The following is a 23,430-nucleotide window of genomic DNA, read 5'->3' as shown; positions in this document are numbered from 1 at the left end:
CATGTCAGATGGCAGCTCGTTCCATACTCCCACCACTCTCTGAGTGAAGAAGTTCCCCCTAAACCTTTCCCCTTTCACCCTAAAGCCATGTGCTCTCATATTTATCTCTCCTAATCTAAGTGGAAAGAGCCTACTCGCATTTACTCTGTCTATACCCCTCATAATTTTGTAAGCCTCTATCAAATCCCTCCTCATTCTTCTACGTTCAAAGGAATAAAGTCTTAACCTGTTCAATCTTTCCCTGTAACTCAACTGCTGAAGACCCAGCAACATCCTAGTAAATCTTCTCTGTTCTCTTTCAATCTTACTGATATCCTTCCTACAGTTAGGTGAATAGAACTGCACACAATACTCCAAATTTGGCCTCACCGACGTCTTATACAACCTCACCATAACATTCCAACTCCTATACTCAATACTTTGATTTATGAATACCAGGACGCCAAAAGCCTTCTTTACAACCCTGTCTACCTGTGACAACTAAGGTCCTTTAACATCTGTCGGACGATGCTGAGGATGTTCTACGAGTCTGTGGCGGTCAGTGCTATCATGTTTGCTGCTGTGTGCTAGGGCAGCAGGCTGAGGGTAGCAGACACCAACAGAATCAACAAACTTATTCGTAAGGCCAGTGATGTCGTGGGGATGGAACTGGACTCTGTCACGGTGGTGTCTGAAAAGAAGATGCTGTCTAAGTTGCATGCCATCTTGGACAATGTCTCCCATCCACTACATAATGTACTGGGTGGGCACAGGAGTACATTCAGCCAGAGACTCATTCCACCGAGATGCAGCACAGAGCATCATAGGATGTCATTCTTGCCTGTGGCCATCAAACTTTACAACTCCCCCTTGGAGGGTCAGACACCCTGTGCCAATAGGCTGGTCCTGGACTTATTTCATAATTACTGGCATAATTTACATATTACTATTTAACTATTTATGGTTCTATTACTATTTATTACTTATGGTGCAACTGTGACGAAAACCAATTTCCCCCCTGGGATCAATAAAGTATGACTATGACTATGACTATGACTTTCAAGGATTTATGTATCTGAACTTCCAGATCCCTTTGTTCCTCTGCACTCCTCAGTGCCCTACCATATCATCTGCAGACTTACTACCCACCATTCCACTTCCTCATCCAAGTAATTTATAAAAATCACAAAGCGTAGTGGTCCCAGAACAGACCTCTGTGAAACACCACTGGTCACCGACCTCAAGGCAGAATACTGTCCATGTACTACCTCCCCCTGCATTCAACAGGTAATCCAAATCTGTATCTGTACAGCCAGGTTTCCCTAGAATGTTGTCTTTCCATGTACTGACTCAGGCTCTAAATTCATCTCCCTTGTTTCTGATATTTCTTACATTAAAATAGGCTCACTTCAACCCATCCTACTGACTGCGATTTAACATTATCAAATGCCTACATGCCTCTACATGCTTCATCTACCTGTACACAAACTGCCCCCTCTTCTGACATGTCACTCTGATTCTTAACCCCCTGCCAGACTAGTTTAAACCCTCCCCAACAATCCTAACAAATCTGCCCGCATGGATATTAGTCCCCCTCAAATTCAAGTGTAATTCGTCCTGTTTGTACAGGTCATACCTTCCCCAGTACAGATCACAGTGATCCATAAATCTGAAGCTCGGTCTCCTACACCAACTCCTCAGCCAGTCTATATCAGATCATCCTATTCCGACACTCACTGGCAAGTGATGCAGCCAGCAAACACTAAAGATCACTACCCTTGAGGTCCTTCTTTCCAGCTGCTTACCTGGCTTACTGTATTCTCTCTTCAGGACCTAATCCCCTTTCTTACCTATGTCGTTGGTACTAATATGTAACACAGCTTCTGGGTGCTCCCCCTCTCCCTTTAGAGTGCTATGGATACAATCCGAGACATCCCTGATCCTGGCACCCGGAAGGCAACGTACCATCCAGGTGTCTTTTTCATGTACGCAGAATCTCCTGTCTGCTTTCCTAACTATGGAATCCCCTGTCACCACTGTTTCCTCCCCCTTCCCTTCTCAGCCACAGAGCCGGACTCAGTGCCAAGGACCTAGTCACCGTGGCTTTCCTCTGGTAGGTTTTGACCACCTTTCCCAACTGTTCTAAAGCAGTATACTTATTATAGAGGGGAATGGCCACAGACGTACTCTACACCGCCTGTCTATTCCCTCTCCCTCTTCTGACAGTCACCCAGCTACCTGCTTCCCTGTCGGTCTTGTCTATCTTCTCTTCATTCTTCTGAATGAGCTGTGGGTCATCCACCTGAAGCCCCAATCCCTAACACAGTCTGTCAGGAGCTGCCCTTGGGTGCACCTCACGCGGATGTAGTTATCAGGGAGACTGGGGAATTCCTACATCTGACATGAAGAACACACCATCCTCACGACACTAGCTGGACACTAATGGACAAAGAGAGAAAGAAACAAGTATGTGAAGAGCAAGGGGATAAGATGTGAGAGAACAGGATCAATCAAGTGTGACAGTGGAAAAGTGTGTATGAAACCGGAGGAGATAGCAGAGGTACTTAATGAATACTTTGCTTCAGTAGTCACTACAGAAAAGGATTTTGGCGATTGTAGGGATGACTTGCAGTGGACTGAAAAGCTTGAGAATGTAGATACTAAGAAAGAGGATGTGCTGGAGCTTTTGGAAAGCATCAAGTTGGATAAGTCACCAGGACTGGATGAGATGTACCCCAGGCTACTGTGGGAGGCGAGGGAGGAGATTGCTGAGCCTCTGGCAATGATCTTTGCATCATCAATGGGGACGGGAGAGGTTCCGGAGGATTGGAGAGTTGCGGATGTTGTTTCCTTATTCAAGAAAGGGAGTAGAGATAGCCCAGGAAATTATAGACCAGTGAGTCTCACTTCAGTGGTTGGTAAGTTGATGGAGATGATCCTGAGAGGCAGGATTTATGAACATTTGGAGAGGCATAATATGATTAGGAGTAGTCAGCATGGCTTTGTCAAAGGCAGGTTGTGCCTTATGAGCCTGATTGAATCTTTTGAGGATGAGACTAAACACATTGATGAAGCTAGAGCAGTGGATGTAGTGTATGTGGATTTTAGCAAGGCATTTGATAAGGTACCCCATGCAAGGCTTAGTGAGAAAAGGATCCAAGGGGACATTGCTTTGTGGATCCAGAACTGGCTTGCCCACAGAAGGCAAAGAGTGGTTGTAGATGGGTCATATTCTGCATGGAGGCCGGTGACCAGTGGTGTGCCTCGGGGATCTGTTCTGGGACCCCCTACTCTTTGTGATTTTATAAATGACTTGGATGAGGAAGTGGAGGGATGGGTTACCAAATTTGCTGATGACACAATGGTTGGGGGTGCTGTGGATAGTGTGGAGGGCTGTCAGAGCTTACAACAGGACATTGATAGGATGCAAAACTGGGCTGAGAACTGGCAGATGAAGTTCAACCCGGATAAGTGTGAGGTGGTTCATTTTGGTAGGTCAGATATGATGGCAAATATAGTATTAATGGTAAGACAGTTGGCAATGTGGAGGATCAGAGGGATGTTGGGGTCCGAGTCCATAGGATACTTAAAGCTGCTACGCAGGTTGGCTCTGTGGTTAAGAAGGCATACTGTGCAATTGGCCTTCATCAACCGTGGGATTGAGTTTAAGAGCTGAGAGATAATGTCGCAGCTATATAGGACACTGGTCAGACCCCACTTGGAGTACTGTGCTCAGTTCTGGTCACCTCACAACAGGAAGGACGTGGAAACCATAGAGAGGGTGCAAAGGTGATTTACAAGGATGTTGCCTGGATTAGGGAGCATGCCTTATGAGAATAGGTTGAGTGAACTTGGCCTTTTCTCCTTGGAGCGATGGAGGATGAGAGATGACCTGATAGAGGTATACAAGATAATGAGAGGCATTGATCATGTGGATAGTCAGAGGCTTTTCCCCAGGGCTGAAATGGCTAGCATGAGAGGGGATAGTTTTAAGGTGCTTGGAAGTAGGTACAGAGGAGATATCAGGGGTACGTTTTTTACACAGAGAGTGGTGAGTGCATGGAATGGGCTGCCAGTGGCGATGGTGAAGGCAGAAACAATAGGGTCTTTTAAGAGACTCCTAGATGGTTACGTGGAACTTAGAAAAATAGAGGGCTATGGGTAAAGCCTAGGTAGTTCTAAGGTAGGGACACATTCAGCACAGCTTTGTGGGCCGAAGGGCCTGCATTGTGCTGTATGTTTTCTATGTTTCTAAACTTGCCAGAAACTTGCCTCAGCCTCTGCCTCTAATGCTGAAGTCTCTTGGGCTAAAGCCTCAAGTAATCCACTGTCCGTCTCACAGTTTGGCCACTCTGTTTAATCCTCTCTTCTTTTGATACACTCTTGCCAAGAGCCTTGGCAAGGAGTAACAGAGTGTGAGGTCATTAAAATGTGTGTTTTTGGTGAGAATGTTTTTAACTGGATGCATTGAGGAACTAAGTTGATGATAATGTAGGAAGGGATTTAAGCAACAGATTTCCTAAAGAAATGAAGCCTTGCATTCATCATCTGCTGCTGATGGTTGCAAATGAATTATAGACTGTGCAATGAAGCAGATACCGAGGAAATCCTGTCATTTGGTAAGACTGCAAGGTCTTTTCACTTTGTTGCCAATTGTCCACTAAGTTGGAGATGAAATTGGTTGCCCCGATAAGAAAAGTATCTGACACTAGTTCCACAGAATCCACTTCCTTCAGATTGCTTAATAACTGTGATATTCTGGCGTGAGAATGTCCATCCTCTTCAGGGGACCCTGACCCCAGTGCCAGTGTCTCGCCTCATTGCAGGGAGGAGTGAGTGAGTGGGTGGGTGGGTAGATGGTTGGACTGCAGTACAGCAACGCTTCTCCAGAGTGATATCACATCACACAAACCAATCTTCCGTCCTTGGACTCACTTTACACCGCACGCTGTTGGAGCAGTGCTGCCAGGATAATCAAGAACACGACACAGCCAGCCAACCGACTTTTCGTCCCTCTTCCCTCCGGGAGAAGGCTCAGGAGCTTGAAGACTCATACGGCCAGATTTGGGAACAGTTTCTTTCCAACTGTGATAAAGCTGCTGAACGGATCCTGACCCGGATCCGGGCCGTACCCTCCAAATATCCAGACCTGCCTCTTGGTTTTTTTGCACTACCTTACTTTCCCTTTGCTATTTTCTATTTATGATTTATAATTTAAATTTTTAATATTTACTATTGATTTGTACTCCAGGGAGCACAAAGAGCAGAATCAAATATCGCTGTGATGATTGTACGCTCTGGTATCATAAGACCATAAGACCATAAGACAAAGGAGCAGAAGTCGGCCATTCGGCCCATCGAGTCTGCTCCGCCATTTTATCATGAGCTGATCCATTCTCCCATTTAGTCCCACTCCCCTGCCTTCTCACCATAACCTTTGATGCCCTGGCTACTCAGATACCTATCAATCTCTGCCTTAAATACTCCCAATGACTTGGCCTCCACTGCTGCCCGTGGCAACAAATTCCATAGATTCACCACCCTCTGACTAAAAAAATTTCTTCGCATTTCTGTTCTGAATGGGCGCCCTTCAATCCTTAAGTCATGCCCTCTCGTACTAGACTCCCCCATTATGGGAAACAGCTTTGCCACATCCACTCTGTCCATGCCTTTCAACATTCGAAATGTATCTATGAGGTATCCCCTCATTCTTCTAAACTCCAAGGAATACAGTCCAAGAGCAGACAAACATTCCTCATATGTTAACCCTTTCATTCCCGGAATCATTCTGGTGAATCTTCTCTATACCCTCTCCAACGTCTGCACATCCTTTCTTAAATAAGGAGACCAAAACTGCCCACAGTACTCCAAGTGAGGTCTCACCAGCGCCTTATAGAGCCTCAACATCACATCCCTGCTCCTATACTCTATTCCTCTAGAAATGAATGCCAACATTGCATTCACCTTCTTCACTACCGACTCAACTTGGAGGTTAACCTTAAGGGTATCCTGTACGAGGACTCCCAAGTCCCATTGCATCTCCGAACTTTGAATTCTTTCCCCATTTAAATAATAGTCTGACCGTTTATTTCTTCTGCCAGAGTGCATAACCATACACTTTCCAACATTGTATTTCATTTGCCACTTCTTTGCCCATTCTTTCAATTTATCCAAGTCTCTCTGCGGACACTCCGTTTCCTCAGCACTACCGGCCCCTCCACCTATCTTCGTATCGTCAGCAAACTTAGCCACAAAGCGATCGATTCCATAATCCAAATCGTTGATGTACAATGTGAAAAGAAATGGCCCCAACACGGACCCCTGTGGAACACCACTGGTAACCGGCAGCCAACCAGAACAGGATCCCTTTATTCCCAGTCTCTGTTTCCTGCCAATCAGCCAACGCTCTATCCACGTATGTAACTTTCCCGTAATTCCATGGGCTCTTATCTTGTTAAGTAGCCTCACGTGTGGCACCTTGTCAAAAGCCTTCTGAAAATCCAAATATACAACATCCACTGCATCTCCCTTGTCTAGCCTACTGGTAATTTCCTCAAAAAATTGTAATAGGTTTGTCAGGCAGGATTTTCCTTTAAGGAATCCATGCTGAGTTCTGCCTATCTTGTCATATGCCTCCAGGTACTCTGTAACCTCATCCTTGACAATCGACTCCAACAACTTCCCAACCACCGATGTCAAGCTAACACGTCTATAATTTCCTTTTTGCTTCCTTGCCCTCTTCTTAAATAGCGGAGTGACATTTGCAATCTTCCAGTCCTCCGGAACCCTGCCAGAATCTATCGACTTTTGAAAGATCATCGCTAATGCCTCCGCAATCTCCACAGCTACTTCTTTCAGAACAGGAGGGTGCATTCCATCCGGTCCTGGAGATTTATCTACCTTTAGACTATTCAGCTTTCTGAGTACTTTCTCTGTCGTAATTGTGACTGCACACACTTCTCTTCCCTGCCACCCTTGAGTGTCCGGTATACTGCTGATGTCTTCCTCAGTGAAGACTGGTGCAAAATACTCATTCAGTTCCTCTGCCATCTCCTTATCTCCCATTACAATTTCTCCAGCATCATTTTCTATCTTTCCTGTATCTACTCTCACCTGTCTTTTACTCTTTATATACTTGAAAAAGCTTTTAGTATCCTCTTTGATATTATTTGCTAACTTCCTTTCATAGTTAATCTTTTCCCTCTTAATGACCTTCTTAGTTTCCTTTTGTAAAGTTTTAAAAACTTCCCAATCCTCTGTCTTCCCACTAATTTTTGCTTCCTTGTATGCCCTGTCCTTTGCTTTAACTTTGGCTTTGACTTCCCTTGTCAACCACGGTTGCATCCTTTTTCCATTCGAAAATTTCTTCTTTTTTGGAATATACCCGTCTTGCACCTTCCTCACTTCTCGCATAAACTCCAACCACTGCTGCTCTGCCATCTTTCCTGCCAGTGTCCCTTTCCAGTCAACTTTGGCCAGTTTCTCTCTCATGCCACTGGATGAATAGCAGAGAGACAGTCCCAAATGAATATGAATATGAAATGAATATGTCACTTCATTTTAATGTTATTGTTTTTCCAAGTGATATCTTACAGATATTTCCCACATGATATATTAAACCTATTGACCATTAGTTGTTCAAGATTTAGCATGGTTATTAAGTATCCAAATTCAGTACTGTCGGTATTAAGTTTAGTACTTGTCAATATGACTGGTTATATGTGAAAATGAGGTTCTGTTGGCCTGAAGAAAACTACATAGAGCTGAATTTTTTCCAAATTTTAGTGGGAATGTTCTCCGAACATCACAAACGTGCTGCAAGTCATAGATGGACAAACTTATCTTCCTTAACACTTCACCTGCTGCAGCCTGGCACAAACTTACCAGTGGGTGCAGGTTCTGACAAGTGTAGAATGGGATTGGTTGGGTTTATAGGAGGTTTTAACTTGATAGCCTTAAAAATTCTCCCTGACCTGTATAAAGGTGAAAACAGAGTCATCATTAGCATATGGGGTTCAAACTATTAGCAGTGAAGTATGCAAGGCCTAGCACAGGATAACATAAGTGAAAGTCAAGTAATGTTCCATAATAATGATCAAATGTTGATATTACATATTAACATAGAACATAGAATAGTACAGCACAGTACAGGCCCTTCGGCCCACAATGTTGTGCCGACCCTCAAACCCTGCCTCCCATATAAGCCCCCACCTTAAGTTCCTCCATATACCTGTCTAGTAGTCTGTTAAACTTCGCTAGTGTATCTGCCTCCACCACTGACTCAGGCAGTGCATTCCACGCACCAACCACTCTCTGAGTAAAAAAACCTTCCTCTAATATCCCTATTGAACTTCCCACCCTTTACCTTAAAGCCATGTCCTCTTGTATTGAGCAGTGGTGCCCTGGGGAAGAGGCACTGGCTATCCACTCTATCTATTCCTCTTATTATCTTGTACACACCTATCATGTCTCCTCTCATCCTCCTTCTCTCCAAAGAGTAAAGCCCTAGCTCCCTTAATCTCTGATCATAATGCATACTTTCTAAACCAGGCAGCATCCTGGTAAATCTCCTCTGTACCCTTTCCAATGCTTCCACATCCTTCCTATAGTGAGGTGACCAGAACTGGACACAGTACTCCAAGTGTGGCGTAACCAGAGTTTTATAGAGCTGCATCGTTACATTGCGACTCTTAAACTCTATCCCTTGACCCATAAGCTTTCTTAACTACCCTATCCACCTGTGAGGCAACTTTCAGGGATCTGTGGACATGTACCCCCAGATCCCTCTGCTCCTCCACACTACCAAGTATCCTGCCATTTACTTTGTACTCTGCCTTGGAGTTTGTCCTTCCAAAGTGTACCACCTCACACTTCTCTGGGTTGAACTCCATCTGCCACTTCTCAGCCCACTTCTGCATCCTATCAATGTCTCTCTGCAATCTTTGACAATCTTCTACACTATCTACAACACCACCAATCTTTGTGTCGTCTGCAAACTTGCCAACCCACCCTTCTACCCCAACATCCAGGTCGTTAATAAAAGTCACGAAAATTAGAGGTCCCAGAACAGATCCTTGTGGGACACCACTAGTCACAATCCTCCAATCTGAATGTACTCCCTCCACCACCACCCTCTGCCTTCTGCAGGCAAGCCAATTCTGAATCCATCTGGCCAAACTTCCCTGGATCCCATGCCTTCTAACTTTCTGAATAAGCCTACCTTGTGGAACCTTGTCGAATGCCTTACTAAAATCCATATAGATCATATCCACTGCACTACCCTCATCTATATGCCTGGTCACCTCCTCAAAGAACTCTATCAGGCTTGTGAGACATGATCTGCCCTTCACAAAGCCATGCTGACTGTCCCTGATCAGACCATGATTCTCTAAATGCCTATAGATTCTATCTCTAAGAATCTTTTCCAACAGCTTTCCCACCACAGACATAAGGCTCACTGGTCTATAATTACCCGGACTATCCCTACTACCTTTTTTGAACAAAGGGGACAACATTCGCCTCCCTCCAATCCTCTGGTACCATTCCCGTGGACAACGAGGACATAAAGATCCTAGCCAGAGGCTCAGCAATCTCTTCTCTCAGCTCATGGAGCAGCCTGGGGAAAATTCCGTCAGGCCCCGGGGACTTATCTGTCCTAATGTATTTTAATAACTCCAACACCTCCTCTCCCTTAATATCAACATGCTCCAGAACATCAACCTCACTCATATTGTTCTCACCATTATCAAGTTCCCTCTCATTGGTGAATACCGAAGAGAAGTATTCATTGAGGACCTCGCTCACTTCCATAGCCTCCAGGCACATCTTCCCACCTTTATTTCTAATCGGTCCTACCTTCACTCATGTCATACTTTTTTTCTTCACATAATTGAAGAATGCCTTGGGGTTTTCCTTTACCGTACTCACCAAGGCCTCCTCATGCCCCCTTCTTGCTCTTCTCAGCCCCTTCTTAAGCTCCTTTCTTGCTTCCCTATATTCCTCAATAGACCCATCTGATCCTTGCTCCCTAAACCTCATGTATGCTGCCTTCTTCCACTTGACTAGATTTTCCACCTCACTTGTCACCCATGGTTCCTTCACCCTATCATTCTTTATCTTCCTCACTGGGACAAATTTATCCCTAACATTCCGCAAGAGATCTCTAAACATCGACCACATGTCCATAGTACATTTCCCTGCAAAAACATCATCCCAATTCACACCCGTAAATTCTAGCCTTATAGCCTCATAATTTGCCTTTCCCCAATTAAAAATTTTCCTGTCCTCTCTGATTCTATCCTTTTCCATGATAAGGCTAAAGGCCAGGGAGCAGTGGTCACTGTCCCCCAGATGCTCACCCACTGAGAGATCTGTGACTTGACCTGGTTCATTACCTTGTACTAGATCTAGTATGGCATTCCCCCTGGTCGGCCTGTCAACATACTGTGACAGGAATCCGTCCTGGACACACTTAACAAACTCTGCCCCATCTAAACCCTTGGAACTAATCAGGTGCCGATCAATATTAGGGAAGTTAAAGTCACCCATGGTAACAACCCTGTTATTTTTGCACCTTTCCAAAATCTGCCTCCCAATCTGCTCCTCGGTATCTCTGCTGCTACCAGGCAGCCTATAGAATACCCCCAGTAGAGTAACTGCTCACTTCCTGTTCCTGACTTCTACACATACTGATGCAAAAGAGGATCCTGCTACATTACCCATCCTTTCTGTAGCTGTAATAGTATCCCTGACCAGTAATGCCACCCCCCTCCCCTCTTTCCACCCTCTCTATCCCTTTTAAAGCACTGAAATCCAGGAATATTGAGAATCCATTCCTGCCCCAGTGCCAGCCAAGTATTATTATTTGTATTATTATTTAATAATACAAAAGGGATTAATCTCATCTGTCTAATGTTTCCTTCATTTGTCTTTCTTTGAAGGTAAATTTCTCCTTATCATGTTTTAATGTAAGAAAATAAGAATACTATTAAGTATTAATTGCACTAAATTATTTGAAATAACTACATCAATTAACATGAGACTCACAATAATTTCTGCAGCTCTTAATATTTAATGACAATGAGAGCTAAACTTATTTCCATTTCTGCGATAGACCACAGAAGAAGTAGGTGTGGACATCCAATTACACCTCTGCTCAAAGTTCCATCAGTTTAAATTGCCATTCAATATGTTGCATGGTCACTGCTCTTCTTGGGCCTCTTGTCAGCCATACTGCGTTTCCACCAAACACAAGCATGTTTAACATCTGCAACTCCTCTCTTTATGGAGAATTCCAATGTTTGTAATCATTCAAATTAATGTTATTCACCCCAAGTGTATTTTAGACTTAATACATATTGGTACTTAGTTATGAAAATCCTCAATGGTTTTCTTAACAAAAGCACCACTAAAGGAGGAGGTTATTCAGTTACTGTGTATGTACTGACCCTTTGTTAGGATAACCCTGAATTAATCCCATAACCAGCATCTCCCTGTCTATTTGCTCCATCTGCAATGGCTATCTGTAGCTACCAGATGCTACCCATTTTAAATCCCCTCCCCATTCCCACACCAACCTTCTCTACTGCCAGTGTGAGGCCAATTGCAAACTAGAGGAATAATGTCTCATATTTTGCCTGGATAGTTTTGAAATCAACATTGATTCTTGAATTTCAGCCAACCCGCAGTTTAAATTCCTTTCTCTCTCCTTCAGACACATTCTGGTCTCTTCCTTTCTTCCAACACCCCCCCCCCAATGTTACCCAGTTTCTTTTCTTTCCCCCACCTAGTTCCATCTGCCTATCGCCACACAATCCCTTATACCTACCTACTACAGTTCCTTCTGCCCATCATCCCTCCATTATCTGGCTCCATTCATCATCTTTCTTATCAGCCATAATCCGAAGCCCTTTGTTGTCTCCATCTTTCACTTCTCCAACTCTTTCCCCACCCTTCCCTTCCCCACCTGCCCATGAATCCTTCTTCACTTGCATCCACCTACTGCTTGCCGGCTCCTGTTTCACCTTCTCCCTTCACCTCTTCCAACTTGCTCACCCTTTGCTCTCACTGTCCTGATGAAGAGTCATGACTCGAAATGTCAATTATCCCTTTGCCTCCATAGACACTGCCTGACCCACTGAGATCCTCCCACCTGACCCCTCCCCCCCAGCAGCTTGAATTTTTTTGTCCCATCTGTCAGCCCTGATGGTCGCTTGAATCTCCTGACTTTCCTCCACTTCAAATATACGTCTAATTTTCCACTACAACACCGTGGTCTCTGCCTTGACTCCTCTGTGTGATAGACTATCCTGTAAACCATGTTTCTATTGTAATACAATGAGATGGATTTTCTTGGTGTTGCCAGATGTGGCTTTTCAGAAACAAATCTTTCTATTAAAAATGAAAAATGTTTAAATTGCATTTGCAGCAGGCAGGTGCATGGAGATATATCAAAATGATCAGATTTAAGACAGCTGCCAGCTGGATGTCCTGACACAGCATTAAATTTGATAAAGCTTTAATCTTGACACCTGGGAATGCACATTCCAGCACTTTAAACACTTTCACCTTGCACAGAAAGATTTGTTTTCAAAGTGCTTCCTGCTAATGCTAATTCTGAGTCAAGGGACAGCTTCTATCCTGCTGTTATAAGACTATTTATTGTTGCCCTAGCATGATAAAATGGACTCTTGACCTCATCATCGACCCCGTTATTCACAATCTATTTTATTATGATCTTGTACATTGTTGTTTCCTGCATGGTTCTTTCTCTGTTGCTGTTTCACTCTGTTCTGCATTGTTATTATCGTTACCCTATTCTACCTCAATGCACTGTGTAGTGATTTGATCTGTATAAACAGTATGCAACACAAGATTTTCACCAAATCTCGATCCAAGTGACAATTGTAGTCAAATTCCAATTCCAATATTGTTTGATGTGAAGATCATGATTATTTATTAGAATCTCAAATGTTTTAAAAGTCACAAAAGTAAATTATTTGCAATATAAAATGTTGACACTTTATTGGAGAATATCTTTCATATCCTCATTAAAAAATGTTTTGATTACTTTGATAGGGTTTCAAGCCATTGGTCTGAAGAAGGGGATGTTCTTTAATCCTGATCCTTACCTGAAGATTTCCATTCAGCCGGGCAAACATAGCATTTTCCCAGTATTACCTCACCATGGGCAAGAGAAAAGAACTGGAATTACTTTTAACACCATCAACCCTGTCTGGCAGAGAGAGGTAGGAAGAGGAAGCCTTAACATACAAACCCAATGAACCAAGATCATTAATTGAAAATATACATTATATCAGTGTGGTCTTGATTGAACCAAGTGAGATTTGGAACATGACAAGAAAGAACTTAGAAAGGCTAGGAGAAGCCACAAAATGACTTTGGCAGGTAGGATCGTGAAGAATCCTGAAATCTTGTATAAGTATGTTAGAAGCAAGAGGGTAGCTTAAAAAAAAGGAAAAGTCCTCTCTGGCACCAGAGCCATAACGTATGTGTGGAGCCAGCGAGACCCAAAGTGAATACTTCTCATCGGGATTCACCAGGGAGAGGGATGTAGGTGTATAGTTAAGGGGGAGGTACACTGATATCCTAGAGCACATCTATATCGGGAAGGAGGAAGTGCAAGAAATATTGGAGCACATTGGGATGAATAAATCCCCAGAGACAGAAGGGATCTACCTATGGACGTCAAGGGAAGCAAGGGAAGAGATGGCTAGGGCTCTGACAGAAAGCTTTTCACCTTTGTTAGCCAATAGTGAGGTACCAGAAGACTGGAGGGTAGCTGATGTTAAAACCGTGTTCAAAAAGGACACTGGGGATAAGCCTGGAATTCTCAGGCCAATGAGCATTTGTCAACTGTAGAGAAGTTTTGGAGGAAACTCTGAGGGATCAAACTTGGAAAGGCAGGTACTGGCAAAGAGCAGTCAGCATGGTTTTGTATATGGGAGATTCTGGCTCATAAATCTGATTGACATTTTTGATACTGTAACCAAGAAATTAATGAAGGAAGATTTAACCCGAGCTTAATCACGGGACAATTTACAATGACCACTTAACCTACGTCTTTGGACTGTGGGAGGAAACCAGAGCACCCAGAGGAAACACACACAGTCAAAGGAGAACATACAAACTACTTACAGACAGTAGCGGGAATGATGGAGGCAGGTATAATTACATTTAGAAGATATTTGAACAAGAATGAAGAGGCCCTAAAGTGGACAAATAGGATTAGCATAGATTGGCACCATCATCAGGATGAAGAAGGTGAGCCGTAGCTGCCCATTAATGATCACAACATACACAAAATACTGGAGGAACTGAGCAGGCCAGGCAGCATCTATGGAAAAAAAAAAGTACAGTCATCAACTCTCGTTTTTTTTGCACTACCATACTTCCCATTTTTCTATTTTCTATTTATGATTTATAATTTAAAGTTTTAATATTTAGTAATTTTAACTACTTTTAATATTTAATATTTGTAATCCAGGGAGTGTGAAGCGCAGAATCAAATATCGCTGTGATGATTGTACGTTCTAGTACCAATTGTTTGGTGACAATAAAGTATAAAGTAATAAAGTATTCCATTGATGGTGCCTGGCCTGCTGAGTTCCTCCAGCATTTTCTGTGTGTTGCCTGGATTTCCAGCACCTGCAGATTTTCTCTTGTTTGCCCATTAATGATCTGTGGTTTCTAAGATTATATTTAATTGTCTAAATTCTTCTTAAACGTTGTGATTGTTTCTGATTTAACTACCTCCTCTGACAGTGAGTTCCAGGTTTTAAGCATTCAACATGTATGTAAAAGAAAAATTTCTCCACAAATCCCCTTTAAAACTCCTCATCTTAAACCTACCCCTACCATGGGAAGGTAAATTAATTGGCCACTGTGAATTGTCCCTGGTGTGTAGTCAAATGGGATGATCTGGGGAGTTGATGGAAATGTGAGGAGAGTAACATGGGATTAGTGTTAATTGGTCACTGAAAGTTGTCCCTGATACAATGTGGGGGTGTATGATTCTGATCTTGTTACAATTAAGCAGCTACTTGCCACAAAATATGCAATGTTGCAAATAAAATAAGAATCACATTAAGGAGAGCAAGACGGGAAACTCGATAGATAAATGGTGGATGGTAGAACACAGTGAACTGAGGAGGAGCCAAGACTTTGGAATGCAAGTCCATTGAAACCTAGAGTAGCAAAGTGAATCGAGTAAGCAAGCCTTTTTGAGAGTGTGTGCCCAAATTGGTGACAAACTTCAAAAAAAAATTCTTTCACATCCATGGTAATTTTGAGCAGAGATTGTTATTGTTTAATGAATTAATAACAATAATTATGGACTTATTATGAAGAACATTGAGAAAATAGACTTTTTTGATCAAAATCAGTTACTTCCTCTCACATATATTAAAAAATTGGAGTTGATCTTAAATCTGTAATGATATTTTTGAATAGTTCACTGAAGACCGGATTAAAATGGAAATATTATTGTAGTTTTTATAAGATAAAGTGGACTTATTTACTATGATACTATGATATTAAAATATAACCTAGTCTAAATCTGTAATAGGAGGTGACTTGTATAGATTTCACTTGATCTCTTGCTATACTCTATGGGAGATTTGCAGGTGAACATTTAGTGGTGTCCGCGTGGAGAGATTTAGTAAGTAGGACTGAATTAACTCTAGATATTTAATAAATCAGATGCTACATGTATTATACTCAAGCTTTAATTATGCCTGGCACTTTGATTTTTATTGCTCGTGAGTCTTTTGAAAAAGGAGATTTGGCAGATTTAATTGGTGATGAGCAAACATTTATCAACTATGACAATAAAATTAATTACAGACTGAAAAACTGATTTAAAATTCTTTATTTAATAAGCTGCTAAGTCAAAAGAAACTGTAATAGATTTTGAAATCTAATGTCCATGTGGGATTTAAAATACAATCAAGTCACAGTTTCCAATAAATCATAAAATCATAGAATTGCTGTGGCATTGATGGAGTCCATTTGGCCCATACTGGTTCAAAGTAAAGCAAACCTGTCAGTTTATTGGTCAATGGATGAAAATGTAAAAAAAATTCTGCAGATCCTGGAAATCTGAAAGAAACAGGAAATGGTGGAAGCTCTCAGCAAGCCAGTCAGCATCAAATGCAAAGAAGAACAGAGTTAGTGTTTCAAGTGGAGGCCTTTCACCAGAACTGGGAAAGAGAGGAAAAACTACTTTCAAGTTGTGGAGAAGATGAAGAAGGGATGATTAAGATATGGGAATGTCTCTGATATAGAGAGGAGAGGGTTGATGGGTTTTTCTTATGAAATATAGTGACCTCAGCTCTCGTATAGCACAGTGGGCACTGGCCATCCATCTCTTACTGACATTAAAAAGAATGAATGCAACTTCCCCCAAGCAATCACCTATTTGTGGTTTCTGCCTAAAACCAGTATAGGCTCAGACTGGCTTGCTGCCTCACCCAATGTCCTCATGCAGCTGTATGGAATTTTTACAGTAGATGAGTTGGTCTTAAACACGTAATGACATTTTTAAATAGTTCACTGAAGACCAGATTAAAATCGTTAAGGGTATGTTCCTTGGTTTTAAATGTTTTCCTCCCCCACCAACTTAGATATCATGGCAGGAGCAAGGTTGGAATCTTTGTTCTCATCAGGAGGCATCTGGAGCTCTATGTCTACAAATATTGAAAGAACAAGTCAATTAATCTCATCCACCTACCTAGATTGGACGCAAAGTTTCAGCTAATAGCTAACCAATGATTATAAAATGTTTTGTATAATTTTTATGCTTATGTTTCCCGCTGCTTCTCTCATTGCTGCTTTAACAAGTTAAGGACTGTGTCTTGTTGCTTTAAGATGTTTGAGTATTGAAGGAGGAGTGAATGTGTTGCCTATCTATGTGTGCACATACACATTCCCACGCACATCTCCACTAACAATACAATATGAATGTTTTCTAGTGTAACTTCAATATAAATCAAATCACTTTGCTTACCTTTGCTAAGAAAGGAATTTCTAGTTTTCATGCAATTGCCATCTGAAGTATGTTAGGACATTCATGGAAAACTAAATTAGTAACTACAGGCACTGCAGAATAATACTTTAACTAAGATTTGCAGCTCAAATTGTTTACCTCTTGATAGATTAAATTTTGAATTCATTTGTGGATACTTATAAATCTTCAGCCAGCATTTATTGTATATAGTAAACATATATTTTGTAGTAAGTTATGTCTACTTGTACTCACTGTAATTAAATAATAGATCAGTCAGAATCTTCTGATGTCAGTTGAAGGTGGAAATCAGCAATTGATGTTAGAGTTGCCCTGTGCCTCCAGAATCTTAATTGAATCTTACTAAAAGACTGGTTGATATTCACCGAACTCGTTAGAGCAGGCCTGTCCACCATTGGTAAATATTTTCACATTTTGACGTTTTAATTATTCATACAACCATTCTGCAATGAAAACTGACTTTTATAAGTGTGGAGTTCTGTTTCTTCCAGATTTTAGGTAAAATTTGGGAATTTAAAAATTATTCAAATACAATTAATCATTTCTTGCTTTCATTCTTTCTCATCTCTCTGTTACTTGCATTTTTCATACTCTCATTACTTCATCCTAGGATGATGGTATGTTTCAAAATTACTTTAGTTGTTATTAAATGCTTTGGAATATCCCAAATGCTTTGGAAGACCTTGGGAAGTTTAGCAAAGTCACTTCGGTCAAGATTTTTCCATGATAATAACAGGGAAACAATAAGGCATTTTCTGTTGTTTCATCTTTCCAATGTGCTACATTATTACTTACATGGCAATGCAAGTTGGAATCAGACTCAAGCAAGTATTCCGCATACTGCCTCTGCGGTTAGACCCTGTGCCTGCTGAAGCCCAGTCTTACACTGGAGAGTGAAAATCTAACTGCCTCAACCGGCTGATCAATGGACTTAAAAGCTGAAATTAATTTATATTTTTCTTTTAAGCTCCAGCTATATAACATTTTCACTATACTTTTTAATTACTTTGCAACACTAGTTCCATTGTTTAATAAATATGATCATTGCATTATTTGCTATTGTGGCACAAGAAGAAAAGTATAATGTAAACCTAGTTCAGATAGGGCTGTTGCTGTTCAGAGGTAAACATGACGTGTAGAGTACATAGTGGGTATTTATGCTGGCTAAAACTTTTAAAAATTAGAAAATGCTGGAAATACTCATAAGGTCAGACGGCATCTGCAGGATTAACATTTCTGATCTGGGCACTTTCTCATAATTGTTTGCCAGACTTTTAACACAGTTCAAAGGCATACAGATCCAAAGCATTTTCTTTTTCTCTTTCTAGACTTTCCACAGCTGCTGCCTGACCTACTAGGTGTTTCTGGCAGTTTGTTTTTATTTCAAATTTGCAGCATTGCAAGAGGTTTGTTTTTTTTTGATTTTTATTCATGCTGGGCTATTTGTTGGATTTTGTAAGTAGTATGTAGCTTTGTTTTTTTTTACTCGTGTCTCTCTCTCTCTCTCTCTTCTCCTGTCTCTCTCTCTCTTTCCCTCTCTGTCCTTTGCAGCAGCACAGTTTTGTTTCACTTCCCACAGATGTGCTAGAAATTGAGGTCAAGGACAAGTTTGCAAAGAGCCGTCCCATTATAAAGCGCTTTCTAGGAAAGCTTTCAATGCCAGTACAGAGATTACTGGAAAGACATGCAATCGGGTAAGCCTGTATTTTTTCATATTGGGAATTGAATTGTTTATCTTGACTGGAAGAATATATTTTAATACTATGTGTAGGAAAATATTGGTTCTGTAGCTAATTCAAAAGGGTGATTTATTTGATGAAATGTTGATTTTTAAGGAAAGTATTGAGGTCAGAATTTAACAGATAATACTACAACTGAGAGGCATGTCAACATCAGATGTTAGCTTTTTAATTATGTTTTTGGTTTTGTCATGTTCTTGATAAAGCTGAAATTCTGATCAGGATAGATGATGTACAAATCTGCCAGAATATAGTCAAATGCTGCCTATTTCTGCATCATGATGTGAATGGAAAACCTTCTTATATTTGTAATTTTGATGGGGAAAGTCAACAACACCAACAAGGCAGTGTCTACAGTTACCCAAAACAGAAATCAACATAAAGTATTAGGTTAGCAGATTCGTTATCTTGAAGGACAGTGGAGAATCCTTTGGACCATAATAAAAAAGCCTGTACTTTTCATAGCTATCTTTTTATCACATGTTGGCTCACAAACCACAAAATTCATTTTGATAACTAGGCCCACTGAGTGGAGCTGCTAACCTCCTGGTCATTGTGATAGTCAGTGGGTTTCTGAGCCTTGGTTTACTATCTCATTGAAAGGATGGCCCTTCCAACAGTGCACCAATCCCCTTCTGCCACCTTGCATCGTTTTCTTCCACCTCTGTTCTAATTTTCAAACTCACAGCTTTGTGATTCAGGTAATGATCCTACCAATAGTTAACACTTGCCACATAAAAGAGCAACATGCTGACTAGAACACCTATGTTTTTGACTAACTGACCATGAATGAAATGCTTGCTAGATAAGCAAGTGATGTTCAATGCCATCGGATGGAAGGCTTAATCCAGCTTCCAACATAGTTGGAACACAACAAATTGTACAGCGAAGTCACATTCACTTGACTACTCATTCTCTGGGATGGAAGGTGAGGCCTGGTGCAGGTCAGCCGTGATCACTGTGAATGATGAGGCATTCCTAAGAGACCGAGGGGCCTATTCTTGTTGCTATTTTCTTATATTCTCCCTTTAAAAACAATATGTCTACAGATAATTATTTTAAATCATAATTTTGCATTGAAGGAAAAGTAGTTTGATATTTCTAGTAAGTTTTCATATATAGTGGTTCTGTTCCTCCCCTGTTGAGAAGTAGGATGTAGTGATGGGACTTACTATTCCTCTGGATCAGCTCATGATAAAATGGCAGAGCAGACTTGATGGGCCGAATGGCTGACTTCTGCTCCTTTGTCTTATGGCCTTATGGTCTTATGAATGGTAAAAGTGAGGTTTCAGTGAATACCTGGAGGGAGAGTTAATGGAGTTACCAACACGCAAGGTGTAATCACCCTAGGGTTGAATGTATTTTCTCTAATAAAGTGGAAAGCATATTGCAGTTCTTTGAATGTTCAGTCTGTGTTGTTATGATGTATATGTTGTCATGCAGCCCTCTGGTGGTGAGAATTGGGATGACTTATAAATAACAACTCCAGAATGGCAGATTGCTTTATTGTATGAATGTCAAACCGCAAACTTTTGAATGAAGAAAGAAAACAGCAAGCTATTTCACAACTGCTTCAATAAAAGTAGTGAAAAAAAGCTCCTTTATTTGTACTGAACAACACACACAAAATACTGGAGGAACTCTGCAAGTTAGGCTGTACCTGTGGAAGTAAATAAACAGTTGATGTTTTGGGCCGAGACCCTTCATCAGAACTTCATCCTGTGTTTGTACAGTAACATTTGTATCCTCAAACCCTGTACAATCAATGATTTATTTTTGAAATATTGTCCTGTAGCAACACCAATTTTAAAATTCCCATCTCACTACCTCAGTATATTTGGCAAATATCTAGCTAACCTTGATTTTCTAGTTGGGATAATTCAAGGGACAAATGTTGTCTGGAACATTGTGAAGGCAGTTTGCACTTCAAACAGCGAGGTGTTTCACATTTCCCCAAAACAGCAGATAGGTCTGCAATTCAGTATTTCACCTGTCAGATGACATCAATGCAAATGCAGCACTTCCTCCAAACCACAGTAAAGAGTTGGTGTAAACAACATGATTTTATCCTAAGGGAGGGCTTGACCCAAAACTTTAATAAATGAACCAAGTGTCAGAATCTAAGTAACTAATCCTTTCCTTCACAAATACTGCATCAGGCAGGTTAGGGTTCATTTATCTGAAGAAGATGAATAGAATCCAGCTTTATCCTGTGCAAAGATGAAGTATTAAATCCTTGTTTTACAATAGCAAGAGGTTTCCAATTGGAATCAAATGGCCTATCCACAATTTAATCTCCACAAGACCAAATGGTCTGTATGGATTAAGTAGAAATATTTAATAATAGTCATTTAGTTTTGCAATTATGTGAGGATTGAGCTTATATAAAATCATTGACGGAAGAAGGGATGTCACAATATTGAGGCATTTTGCTTAAAGGTGAACCAGCTCTGGGTGTCTGCTGTTCAAATAGGCTGATATGTACAAACACATTACAGTTATTACATTTACAACAGTATGTTTGGCAACATGAGAGATCCTTCTGTTAGATGCAGAAGTAATCCCTTTCCTCCAATGGCATTTGTCTCTCTAATAACTGGAAAAGTGAAATTCTTACACATTTAGCCTTTTGTATATACATAGAAAACCAGGCAAACTGTCAAACAGCCCAAAGTAGCCAACGCACTTTGATCTGGAGTAGAAGAATTTTCACTGTGCTGCTGTCTCACAGCTTTAGTACTAAATACCTGGTGTTGAATGCTCACATTTTAAAATATGTGAGTTGAAACTGAATACAGTTTGATTCCTTCCCAATATTTACAACCCCTTGGCTTTTATTTACTTTCATTACTCACAGATCTGGTTTCTGTGATTGCTTTACAGCCTTATGTAATTTACAACTGCTAAAGTTTTACACACAGGACTTGACTTGTGCCTGGGCTATAGGTGTTCTAAATTATTTTGAAATGTTGCCTCCATCAAAGCTGCAAACCTGATCAAAAAAACCAGAAACTATTGCTGTGACGTTATGTGCTCTGAGCCCTCTGAAAACAGTTGATTGCTTTTAGGTGCCCTTTTGTTCCAATCCAGAAGTTGATAAACTACAAACAAGAACCTGAATAAGATTTTCAAAGTACAAATCCAGAGCAGAAAGTGACAAAATTAAGGGAGAATTATTATGTTTTCTCCATTTGGTTGAGGTAGCGCAATATCCAAAAGCAAGGGCAAAATAAAAATCTGCAGATGCTGAAAATCTGAAATGAAGCCAGGAATGTTGGAAACACTTAACAGTTCAGAGAGCATTTATGGAAAGAGAAACGAAGATAATTCAGATCAAAGTCCCAGAAACAGAACCGGCATAAGCAAAATGACTGCTGCAGCCCAATGGTGGATTTTTTATATATATGGCAAGACATATACAAAAAAGAAAATCTCTTGTTTCTCTTTTTTTCAATTCCATTAAGAGTCCCAGGTCTTAAACATTAACTGTTTCTTTTTCCATGGATGCAGCCTAACCCGCTGAGATCTTCCAGCTATATCCGTTTTTACTTGGGGGTGAAATAAACGCCGCTAGTGTTTTCTTGCTAATTCTACTGGGAAGAAACATATTGAGTGAATGGTGTAGATCATCCACTTAATTAATTAAATTAGACTCAATTTGGTGTCTACCAATCCAACAGAATTTATGTAACTAGTCACCAGTAACTCCCCACAGCTACTAATAAATGCACTGAATTTTTCTCTGCACACTTTTTATCATTAATTGTTGAGCTAGTTTCAGTCTATTAGATGGCCAGATACTGTTATATAATTCATCTGGGAAACATTCTTTAAACCTGTTTGTTTCCTTTCAGGGACAGAGTGGTGAGCTATACACTGGGCCGTAGACTGCCGACAGACCACGTTAGCGGACAGCTGCAGTTCCGATTCGAAATAACATCTTCAATCCACCAAGGTTGTTTGGGTTTCAACACATGAAATGAAAGTTTAAAAGCATCTGCAGCAAAACATTTAGTTACTACTGACGCAATGCGATTGGAATTATTTTAGTTTAATTTTTATGAGGGGATAAAGAGCATAGCTAGATACCTTTCACTTTATTGTAATTTACAGGCATCTCTGGAATCAGAGAATTAGCTGAGATCATATGATTGAGTTTGGTAGTCTGCATGGTGTGATAGGGCCTCAATACTTTGTCTGTTCCATGCATTTTTAAATGTTCCACAACATTGTAGTTCACTAGTGAACTAATATCAAGTGGCATTTTACTTGCTCATTTTATGAATGTGGGCATCAAGGACAATGCCAGCAATTTTAGCCCATTTCTATTTGACTCTGAACTGGCAAGGCAGTCAAGATTCAATCACATGGATTAAACTAAGTGACCCAAAAAAAATAAATCCTTTCCTGAAGCACCCTAGTAAGCCAAGTGATGTTTATGGCAATTAATGTAGGTTTCCTGGTCAAAATTACTGAGAATTGTTTGTTACAATCCTTGCAACTTATATTAAAGGTTGAAGTGGAGACACAAGAGATTGTGGATGCTGGAATCTTAAGCAACGCAAAGGGCAGTAAAGGAACTCAGCAGGTCAGGCAGCATTTATCTGGTCCAGGTGAAGGGTCTCAAGTTGAAACATTGACTGTCCATTTCCCTCCATAGATGCTGCC

The 23,430-nt window shown here is 40.9% G+C and overlaps 1 protein-coding gene across 2 annotated transcripts in view; it reads left to right on the top strand.

Annotated features, from left to right (window-relative positions):
• Window positions 1-23,430, top strand: part of LOC134344369 (E3 ubiquitin-protein ligase HECW1-like) — a 485,729-nt gene that overhangs the window by 268,626 nt on the left and 193,673 nt on the right. Inside the window, exons 6-8 of one of the 2 annotated variants that reach the window (XM_063044047.1) lie at window positions 13,057-13,226; window positions 18,575-18,717; window positions 22,617-22,717. In XM_063044047.1, the coding sequence (XP_062900117.1) occupies window positions 13,057-13,226; window positions 18,575-18,717; window positions 22,617-22,717 (414 nt within the window). The remainder of the gene's footprint in view (window positions 1-13,056; window positions 13,227-18,574; window positions 18,718-22,616; window positions 22,718-23,430) is intronic. The other variant, XM_063044048.1, reaches the window with a different exon arrangement.

The sequence above is a fragment of the Mobula hypostoma genome, chromosome 3 (assembly GCF_963921235.1).
Source record: "Mobula hypostoma chromosome 3, sMobHyp1.1, whole genome shotgun sequence".
Lineage (NCBI taxonomy): Eukaryota > Metazoa > Chordata > Chondrichthyes > Myliobatiformes > Myliobatidae > Mobula > Mobula hypostoma.
Note: the sequence above shows the minus strand (reverse complement) of the source record. Positions and strands in the feature narration are given on the sequence as shown.